We start from the raw sequence: 11,330 nt of genomic DNA, 5'->3' as shown, positions 1-11,330 counted from the left end.
GGAACCGAACTCACGACCTTGCGCTTGCCAGGCAGGCGCTTTTGCCGCTGAGCTAAATCCCCAGCCCCGAAGGCTGTTATTTCAGCTAACAGTGGTTGTGCAGCAACAGCAATTCCCACAAGATATCTGTCTTCACAAAATAGTTACTGGCTGAAGAAAGCAGTGGGATGAAAATGAAGACCTTTGCATTTTATTATCATTTTATTAAAGTAAATTTCCAAGTAATTTTTTATATTTTAGACTGGACAAAAAACTAAGTATGCCTGCTTATCCTCTTCTCTCTCTTTCCTCCTTTCTTTCTACCAAGATGCATATCTGTTTTAAAATTACAATTGTATCACATATATGCAGTTTGTAGCTTAATTGATACTATTTAAATAGAAATGTATAGGCATTGTTTTACTTCCTGTAATTGTACAATTTTGACAAGTCAATGAGAATATCATTTAATATGTAGAACTCTCAAACTTTTGAACACATTCAGTGTGACACATGGTATTTTTGAGTATGAATTTCTAGCACTAATTTAGCTTTAAGCAGTGATGGTGAACCTTTTAGAGCTTTCAGTGATAACAAACAGCTGGCTGTGGCACGTGTGCCTTAGGTTCGCCAGCACTGCTTTAAAGTGTCAAGAGTTGTAACTGACAATATGGACCTGAAAGCCAGACAGTCTAGGTTCAAAATCTTGGTCCTGGCCCTGGTCTTTGTGAACTGCGTGATCTAGGTTCTTAACATGTCTGGATTTTGCTTTCCTAATTTGTAAAAATGGAAATAGTAATAGTATTTGTATAGGGGTGTTGAAAGGAATGAATGAGTTAACACATGAATAATGCTTAAGGGTACTGTATGAAGTAAAGAGTACACATGACAACTATTGCTTTTGTTGTTGTTCTGTGAAGGGAGATATATTTTGACCTAGCATGAAGGATCATCATATTACTTGGCATTTAGTCATATGTAACAAGATTTATTTTAGGATTTTTCTAGACTATAAACATTCATTTCTAAAATTAAAGGAATGCAAAAATGTTTTTTGGTCTGCATAGTTGGTTTTTAAGTTGCTGCTTGCTTCTTGAAGCTGTTGGAAAAATTCCTAATTTTTGACTTAATCTAAAGTTCCTGTTAGAAAAATAACTGCTAAAAACTAAAGAATAATTAAGATTCATTTATAACTCAAAAATAAAAGGACTCTTGTAAGTGGTATTTCTCCCCATCTCATAGTTTCTGTAATTAATAAAATTCTGTGAGCTAGGCATGGTGGCTTATGCTGTAATCCCAGCACTTGAGAGGCTGAGGCAGGAGGATTGCTGCAAGTTTGAGGCTAACCTGGGCTACATAGTAAGACCCTGTCTTAAATTTTTTTTTTTAATTGTGCTTATTTTCAACATGGATGTTCCACTGTGAAAATCCATGCTGTCTTTTTTTTTTTTTTTTTTTTTGGTTTTGGTTTTTCTCCAGTACTGGGAACCGAACTCACGACCTTGCGCTTGCCAGGCAGGCGCTTTGCCGCTGAGCTAAATCCCCAGCCCTTCATGCTGTCTTGATTGGCATCTGCTTTGTCTACTCTGACCCCATGCTCTGCAGATCAGCTTCACCCACTCTGGAACTTGTTCCTACTTTTATTTTGACAACTTCTCTTCCTACCTCTGACCTTATGGTTCTTTAAACCTAACCTGAGCTCCCAGTTCTGCCTAACTGTTTAAATGTTAGGATTTTCCTCTTATTCGATCAAACATAACACCTCACTAGAGGTTTTGGTTTAGCTGATTACTAGCTATCTAATGTTCATTTCATTGGCTTCTGAAGTGTGAGTGGAAGATGCAGAATTCTCTGCAAGGGAGTTTGATGTGAAAATCCATTTGGTCCTGTAGAGGAAATGTATCATGCCCATTCTACTCCAAACACCCACTTTCAGAGAAGTTTGGAATTGACCCCTGAGAAATATAATCATATATAATTACCTGACTTCAGGAATATGTGGACTGAAAGTTGGGAATGGGAGTAGGGATTTGGCCCTGGTTGGTGGGTGAGTTGCTGGGACAAAGAGTCTCATCTATTGCTAGAGGCATAATAATGGAAGTCTAGGTATTTTGGAGAGGATTTGATGTTTTAAATCAATCAGGGGAAGTCTGATTTGCAAGCTCCTCACTGATCCGAGGGAAGATCATGTCTTAGACCCAGTTTTTAGACGTTTTAACAGTGCATCTTCACTTTCAATTAATTGGCTTCCATTTATAAACCCCTTAAAATTTGTTTTTTTTTCTTTCCCCAATACTGGGGATTGAACCCAGAGCCTTTTCCCTGAGCTGCATTCCTCAGACCTTCTCATTTTTTTTATTTTGAGACAGGATCTCACTAAGTTGCCAGTGTTGTACTGGAACTTACAGTCTTCCTGTCTCAGCATCCCAAGTAGCTGGGATTATAAGCATTGTGCCACTGTGCCAGGCAAACCCTTAAGATTCTGCCTTGAATCAAAGTATAAGCATATGAATTGTCTGGATTTGGAGTCCAGTTACTTTCTAGACCTGTTTCCTAAAACCCATGTTCTCTCAAGACACATCTATTCTTTGATATATTGTTGGAGCTTTAAAACATGAATCAATACCAATTTATGACAGTAGCTCATGAGATCTCCCAGCTTTCCACCAAAATCCTAACTTCCTTTTATAGCAGTTGTGAAAATATTCTTCTTAGAGCTCTGCTATGGGGAACATAATTGGCTGATAGCTCTAGTTGCCGCCATTCACCACTAAAAGGCTATACTTCTGGTGTGCTTCTCGCAGCCAGTGATGGAGCACTGAGACTTGAGACTGTTTCAATAGACAATTTTGCCCCATGGACACTCCAGCAGCCTGGTCAAAGCTTTCTTGAAATTATGCTACAGTTTAGGACTCTTCTTACCCAATTTTTCCATCCCATTTTTACAGCTGTCTCATCTACATTGCTGTTGGAATACTCTTCCCACCTACTTTGACTCCTCCTGTTACATAAATCTCTTGCATGTCTAATCTCATTTCATTCTCTGATACTGGAAGACCTGAATTGCTGCATCCCAGGCAACTCTTGATGTTCCCGGGAAAAGCAGCAAGAGGACTGAGAAATAAAGATAGGAGGCAAAAGCTGAGGTCAGGTGGAGCCCTCTCTCTGGGTGGGAGGAAAGGAACTGCTCAACCACCATAGGGGCATTTATTTATACATTTGACAAAGTTAGAGTCATGTGACACAGAGTGACATGACATTAGCCTGGCCACTAATGGCTAGGCATGCCTCAGACAAGGTGTTTCTCTGGACTGAAGCAGATTGATTGGCTCGGGTGCCCTTTGTTCTCCCATCTGGCTTGCCTTGCCCCCATACATTTTTCAGCCTCAGCTGCACCCTACACTGATTAATGCACACACCTTTATAAATAAGCTCTTTATTAGAATGCTAGTGCTGATCATACAGATAACTCAGTAAAAGATGTGCATACATGCATGCATGCACATGTGTGTCTGTACCACAATTCTAGAAATTTCCAGTTTCTCCCTTCTCCTGTAGCTTCAGTATCCATTTGGTTACCAGCAAGATCTATTTGGTTGTACTTTCAAAACAAGTTTTTCAAATGTCTCTCATCTACAGTTCCTACTTTTCATCCCATCAAAGCAAATACAATAGGATTAACTAGTTTCCTGACCTCAACCCCATCCCCTTCCAGCAAAGCATTTCCACATTACTTGGGTTTTGTTCTTCAAGCACTGAAAATACCAGCATAATACTCCTGGGCTCTGCAAGGTCTTTCCACTGCTTTTTGTAAAATCTGAATTACTCTAAAATTCCTTAGCGTAAAACCTTAAGCCATTCATCACTTGGTCTCTTTTCCTTTCTAGTTTCATCTTCCCATGCCTTCTCCAAAGGAAACTTGAACTACTTATGTTTCCCAAATATGCCATACTCTTCTTGTTGCTGTACTTTTTCATAAACTGCTATATGCCTAGAATTTCCTTTCCCACTCATCCGTGGTGTTAATTCCTCTTTCTTAAACTTGTCCCCCTCCAGGAAACTTTCTTTGACTGTTTCAGGTAAGGTAAGCACTTATTTTGTGTGTTATCCCGAAATGATGTCCATGCTTCTGATCACATTACTTAATCTGTACCTACTGTGGTATAGATGCTTAGTGATCTGCCTTTCCAGTTTCATATCTCACCCTCCTTATTCTCCTCATACCCTTCTTCTGTTTCCTGAACTATCACACTCTTGGTCACCTCTAAGTCTGCATGTAGAGTTCTGCAGTATCCTTCTCCCTCACCCTATCCTTTTGTTTGGATAACCCCTTTGAATTTTGTAGACATAACTTTTTTGAGAAAGGGTCTCACCAGGTAGTTCAGATTGGCCTTGAACTCACTATGAAGCCTTAGGCTGGCCTTGAACTTTCAACAGTTCTCCTACCTCAGCCTCCCAGGTGCTAGGATTACAGGCATGCACCACCATACCCAGCTTGTAGACATAACATATGTATCCTCAAGGAAATCTTTCCAGCACACACAATGGAGAATTAAATGGACCTCGTGAACACTCCACTGCGTACTTTGTTTTTTCTTATTATGTTACGTAAAACATTGACCTCGAATTGTCTGTCTGCCTCCTACTATTTTGTAGGTTCTTTGAATGCACAGTGTGTTTTTCTTGATTATCCCGTTTCTGTGGTACCTGACATAGGCCCTGGCTGACAATAACAATGCATTGAATAAAAGAAACAGTGAGGAGCAGTCTAGGCTAGTGGAAAGAGTGAAAGACCTTCCAAGTTAGCCACTGATTGGCTGTGATAGTAGACAGACACGCACTTTTTATGATCTTTATGTTCCTCATTTATAAATAGGAATATCTGTATCTTTCTCCTAGGCTGTTCTATGTATTAACTGACTTTCAAGATCCCTGGTGTACTGCTGGAAACATAGTAAGCACATTCTAAACACAGGAAATGAATGTTTTCTTCTTTTCTTTCTCCTAAGTTCCATGTAGTACTCTTTTGAAAAAAATTTCCAAGTTTGTATTTTCAGGTTAGTCATGACTAACCCCGTTCTTCAGAGTCAACATCAAATAAGCAAAATCATCCTTTTGCTTTGACCATCTTCCTAAAGCTTTTCCTACATGTTGGTTAAGTAACAATATAGTACCCAAGACCGCCACAGTGCCCAATAGGGGCTCTTTTTGGGCTGTAGTAAGCAGTCAGATTTTTAAGACTGTTTTGGGACCCTGTGACACCAGCTTACTTAGAAGGACATAATTCAGGGACCCACCCTACCAGCAGAGACTGTCAGTACTTCCTCTTTTTCAGAGTCCTTGCTCCAGTCTGTAGAACTCAGGTGCAAGGAGAAGAGATACACAAACACATTAGGGTCAATTTGGGAGCTACTCTAAATAAAAACTTCACATGTAAAAGGAGCCAGTGTCTCTTATAATAATTTGATAGACATGGATTCCATGGTTTAGTCAAAGGGCATGACATAGGGGACTCAAACTCGGGGAAGACCAAAACATGGAGTCCCCATAAGATATTTATAGTGTACTTACAGTTCAGTCTAGTCATTGTGTCATTTGCCAATCAGAAGTTTTTTGTTTTTGTTTTGCCTAAAAACATTGTTGATGGCTTTATCCTTACTAGGCTGACAAGGAGCACAGAACAAGAAAGTGTAACTGAAGAATCTCATACAGAGGGAGAATGGATTTTATAAGGCCTTTCCCTATAGAGATCCTTTCAGGAGTAACTTCTAATAGAGGAGCTTCCTCACTGATCATGTAGCTACCTGAACATGTCTCTCTCACTCTCTGTCTCTTCTTCTTTTTCTTTTTGGGACTGGGTCTTGCTGTGAGCCCAGACTGGCCTTGGACTCACTGTGATCCTCCCAAGTGCTGGGATTACAGGTGTGTGCTACCATACCTGGCACAATCACATTTAATTACAGTACTTGCTCCTGCTACCTAAAATCTGGTATATTACACCCTGGATGGGTTCTACCACTGCCTAATAATGGGTTTCTCCCTTTCTTGGAATATTTTTTCTATATCTTACTTTGTATTGTTTATTCTATTTAGATGTGGTACTTAAATATGTTATGTGGAATATTTCAGCTTAACTAGTGCAGTCATATTTTGTGGATAAGGAAGTGGAAATCTGTGTTGTAATTTTCCCTTTAATGATGGCCCTGTTTATTCATTCTCTTCACCTATTTAACTGATCTGGGCATTAGTTTTGTGTAAACATATTCTACCTAAGCTGTAGTTCAGAGAATTTCTCCAAGGCTTGCCATCCTGTCATCTGTCTTAAAGGTCCTCTTTGGGATCTCTTTGTCAAATATTAGCTCCTTCTTGTTTATTTTTATTTGTGCTTCACCTTGATGTCACTTTGGCAAATGTACTTGACCATGTCCAGAATTGCACCTGGATTTCAAGGTGGTTGATTTCTACCTTCTAGACTAGATAAGAGAGGCCATACTCACTCTTGCACTTATTTGTGGTTCTCCATAATATCATTTGCTAGGCATATTGTACCCTTTACTATCTGAGCAATGACAAATAAATCAGGTAATGAAATGACAACTGTTTGCCTCCCAAAATTATAACTAAAGCATATATGTATCTCTTACCAGAGTACTTTGGCAGTTAAAGCCTAAGGAAAAATAGTCACATGTGATCTAAGCTTAGCTACAGATTTATAGAGGAAACGTATGAAAGGGCTTTGCCTTTTCTAAGCAAAAACAATGCAACAATTGATGATGGTAAATTTGTGTATATAGCTAATGAGGGAATGCAAAGTAATCATGAAAGGCTGAGATTAAGTGACACGGAGTAAGGTTCTGGCACTTGATCTATTAGATAATAGTAAATCATTGTGGGTGCTAAGTGATAAAGGAGAGGCACTGACATGGCCAAAATGAGAATTGGAGACAATGGCTGCAGTATCAACAGATTAGAGAGGAGAGAAAAGCTGGATTCAGATCATCCATGGATATGTGAATGCAAGGTAGGTGGGTTAGAGGGGCATGGGGATTCCCACCATATTCTGTGGTTTCTTTCAAGAAAAACTGTGCTGTGCAACAGTGACAGAAATAATATTGGACTAGAGCTTTCTGATTTGAAGTTTGGAGCCTCCCACAACTCCCTCTATCCCTTCTGCTCTTGAAAGAATGGACTCCCAGGTTCACCCAGGCTTGTTTTATTGTAATCAGGCATTTCTAAGAAAAAAATATAGGAATGAAGAAATAGTAATGCAATCCTTGGAAGATTTGCATCTCAGTGAAAGCAGCTGGTTTTTAGATCACACATGGCTCATTTGCTATGCTGAGGAAAAATAAAGGAGACATCCTTCCTAGCTAGTGGTGCTGCTTATACATTTCAGTATTTCTCCTGGCCCACCATCAACACCACAACTGCCGAATCCTCCACGAGTGAAGATGCTTCAGGTGGTCTACTTATTTGTTTTTATTACCTCAGTTGCTTTAAATTTTTTAGGGATGATTATGAGTTTGCTTATTACAGTGGTCATTTATAAGACCTGGGTTAAAAGCCATAGAATCTCTTCTTCTGATAGGATACTATTCAGTTTGGGTATCAGCAGATTTCTTATGCTGGGATTGTTTCTACTGAATATTTTCTACTTCATTGCTTCTAATGCTGAGAGATCAGAATACATTTTAGCATTTTTTTTCTTGTTTTGGAGGTTTTTGGACTCCAGTAGTCTCTGGTTTGTGACCTTGCTCAACTGCTTGTATTGTGTGAAGATTACTAATTTCCAACACTCAGTGTTTCTCCTGCTGAAACGGATTGTTTCCCAAAAGATCACCAGACTTCTGCTGGTCTGTATGCTGATTTCTGTCATTACCACCTTCCTTTTTTTGGTGCTCAGATGGATATCACATTTCTCTGAATTTGTGACTGGGAGAAATGGCACATTGTTTGACCTCAACAAAGGCATTTTGACTTTAGTGGTCTCTTTGGTCTTGAACTCATTGTTCCAGTTTATCCTTAATGTGACTTCTGCATCTCTGTTAATACATTCCTTGAGGAAACATGTACGGAGGATGGAGAGAAACTCCACTGGCTTTTGGAATCCCCAGACAGAAGCTCATGTAGGGGCTATGAAGACAATGATCTATTTCCTCATCCTCTATGTGCCATATTCAGCTGCAACCCTGCTCATTTATCTCCCTTCTTATACAAGGATGGGCCCAGGAGTCAGAACCATTTGTATGATTATTTCCTCTCTTTACCCTCTAGGACATTCTATTCTCATCATTCTCACACATCCTCAACTGAAAACAAAAGCAAAGAAGATTGTCTGTTTCAACAAATAGTGGAATTTCACTAGTAAACATTGGCTGGGGTCATGTCATGATTTGGGAACAAGATTTTCTATTGGCAGTTGTCCCAGTGATCTGAAGAATTTGTTTTTGCGATCCCTTATCTGACATTCTAGGCCTTTGAGTGCCTATATTTCAGTTAATTTTGCATATTTTGCTAATATTTTAAAATAAAGTATGTTCTCTAAGGAGCTTGAGGCATTACTTACATATTTGCTAGAGCCAGTGGTGTCGGACCTATGGCATGTGTGTTGTTTTTCTTTTAAAACAAAAGATATTACAGTGTTAGTTGTTTTTTCTAAACTAAAACCTCAGTATTCAGGTTTAATTGCAGTGTTGGTACTTAGTGATAAATAAGTGGGTTTGGTGTTGCAGTTTGGGCACTCCTTTCTAAAAGGTTCTCCAGCACTGCTGTAGCCATTGTATTCCTGGCTAATCGAAACTGCCACATTGTTCTATTAGCTACTGAAGTACATATAATGGGAAGTTCACTCAAATTAAGGAATACATTGTGGTGCACATTAATTAAATATTTTTCAGTTTAACTAGAGAGCCCTAACTCAGGGGTCAGCAGTAGGTAAGTGGTCATTGAAAGCCAGTAGACTGACTTACAGTACACCAAGGGGGTGCAGAAAGAAAAGAGGGGGATAAAGGCTATAGAGAAAAAGGGGAAAGAAAGTTAAAAAGAAATAAGTATACACTGTGGGAAAAGACAGGCAAGGGGTCTTCATATTTATTGAGAGTAAATGAACTATTACTGCTAAGAAACCTAGCACTGGATTTCTAGGCTAGACCTGGAAAGGAGAAAAGGGTCAAAATTGATAAGTGGACGGAAGTGATGAATAATAATGAAGCCAAATCCAAAATGATTCCATAGATCTTGAAATCAAGAGATAGGCTAAGGGTCAAAAGCAAGTTCTGAATATTGAAGTTAGCACCTTCAGAGCAAAAATGTATGGAGTACTGTATCTTACCACCTGATATGGAATTCATTGGAAAGCCAAGAACAGCCATTGGACTGGTAGTATGAGTGCCTGACTTTGTTGAACTTATTTCATTGGTTTCTGCATTTCTGCACAGCACCATCCTCTAAGAGAACAATTTCTGGGACTGAGACAACAGGACTATGGCTACAGAGGAACAAGAGTATGAAAATGGGATGTTGACAAATTTTGAAATGGGAATTGAAAATTAATTATTTATAATCTCATTTTAAAAAACTGCTTGTATAATATTTATAAAATACATATAGTAGATTTACATATCTCAAAATAAATGTCTTCAAATTTTACAAATTGCTGACTTTTTCTATTCTGACCACTAGAATCTTGACTGCAATAGTCAGTAAGTCTTACCTAAACCAACATTTTATTGTGTGATGCTTTTTTTGGTTTATTTGTTTTTTGAGACAGGGTCTCGCTATGTAGCTTAGCTGGACTTGAACTCCCTATGTAGTCCAGGCTGGCCTTGAACTGTGGTGATCCTCCTGTGTCACCCTCCAAGTGCTGTGTAATATGAAATTTGAAGGTATTGGCCATATTAAACTCTTAAGATTAAGAGATAAAAGGAGTACTAGAGTAATTAATGTATACGACGACTCTAAATGAGTAGCAGAACTCTTCATGGCTCCCCCAGTATCTGTCCTTTCTTCTCTCTTCCATAACAATCACATTTTTAGCTGTCCAGAATATGGCAACTAAATTATATTTTATAGTTTCCTTTTGTAAGTAGGTGCTGTATTGCCATGTGACCAAGTTCTGCCAATAGAGTGTGAGTAGAAGTGATGTATATGATTTCTAGGTGTGCCTCTAGAATAGCCATGCCCTCTCTTCCCCTTTTCTCATTTCTTCTCTTTTTTTTGCCCATGGATTAGAATGCCAGTGGTCCATCCTGGACCTTGTACAGAGGCGAATGCTTAGGAATAGTGGAGTTGTTCAGCCCAGAATTGATGTTGTGCTTCCTGACATGCTGGAGTTGCCCCAGTTCTGGACTGCTTATGTCTGAATTCCAGGACTGTTCATGAGAAACATCTTCATGCTTTCATGAACTCTGCTTTTGTATCTGTTTTCTTTGTCAAATAACTTATGTCTTACCATAAGTCCATACAATAGTAACTGCTTTTATGGTGAAATAATATGTAATTACTTATTATCTTATAGTCAAAGAACATTTTTATGACCTGCTAAATAAAATTTCAAAAATATACAGCATGATATCAATTTTTATAAAAATATGTACATCTGAACAAAAGTTTCTCAAGGATTTTGAACACTGCTTCAGTTTTACTTAATCGTGTGTGGCTTTGGGTTTCCCTATTGATTTTGAGGTTTTTCTTTTAAGAAAGAGGATTCTAAGAAGGAGATATTGGTTTTTTAAAAGTATGAGTTAAAGGTAACTTTGTGACACTGGGGATTGAAGAAAGGGCCCCACTCATGCTAGGCAAGCACTTTACCACTGAGCTACAGCCCCAGCTTTGAAGGTAAGATTTAAGAAGGCTTTAAATGCCAGTCTCCAGATGAAATTGAACCTTACTGAAGGCATTTAAAATAAATTTTTCAAATATGTCCTTTCTTTTTCTCTTTCCTTCTCCCCTCTTATTTCCCTTCTTCTCTCTCTCCTTTCTTTCTTTCTTGCTTGCATGCTTGCGTGCTTGCTTGCTTGTTAAAGGCGCAGATGGATCTAGCCCACTGGTTTTCAAATAGGGATGAGGAGATGAGAGGCCTGGGAGTCTCCACTGGGAATATTTTCTCAAATTTCATTTGCCTTCCCTCCTATTCCTTCTGGGTGTAGGAACAGAGAGGGGAGGTGGAGCTTGAAGAAAGTATCTAGTTATTTAGATATTGTGGTCTAAACAAAGGCACAGTGATAAAGCCATAAGCTGTTCCCTCTCTTATGGGCCAGTTTTATCCTTGAGGAGAAGTATGAAAAGAAACTCCATGTATGCACAAGAATTTGCTTGGCGGGGAAATAAAAAAGGAGGTGATCTGTGTTAGT

At 38.9% G+C, this 11,330-nt stretch overlaps 1 protein-coding gene across 1 annotated transcript; it reads left to right on the top strand.

Moving 5' to 3' along the window:
• The first annotated feature begins 7,430 nt into the window (after window positions 1–7,430).
• Window positions 7,431–8,330, top strand: LOC102006361 (taste receptor type 2 member 4). The gene has a single exon (XM_005405532.1). It carries the CDS (start codon window positions 7,431–7,433, stop codon window positions 8,328–8,330), a length of 900 nt encoding a protein of 299 aa, XP_005405589.1.
• Window positions 8,331–11,330: the final 3,000 nt, after the last annotated feature.

This window comes from Chinchilla lanigera, unplaced genomic scaffold (genome assembly GCF_000276665.1).
Source record: "Chinchilla lanigera isolate Chin_1 unplaced genomic scaffold, ChiLan1.0 scaffold00093, whole genome shotgun sequence".
Lineage (NCBI taxonomy): Eukaryota > Metazoa > Chordata > Mammalia > Rodentia > Chinchillidae > Chinchilla > Chinchilla lanigera.
Note: the sequence above shows the minus strand (reverse complement) of the source record. Positions and strands in the feature narration are given on the sequence as shown.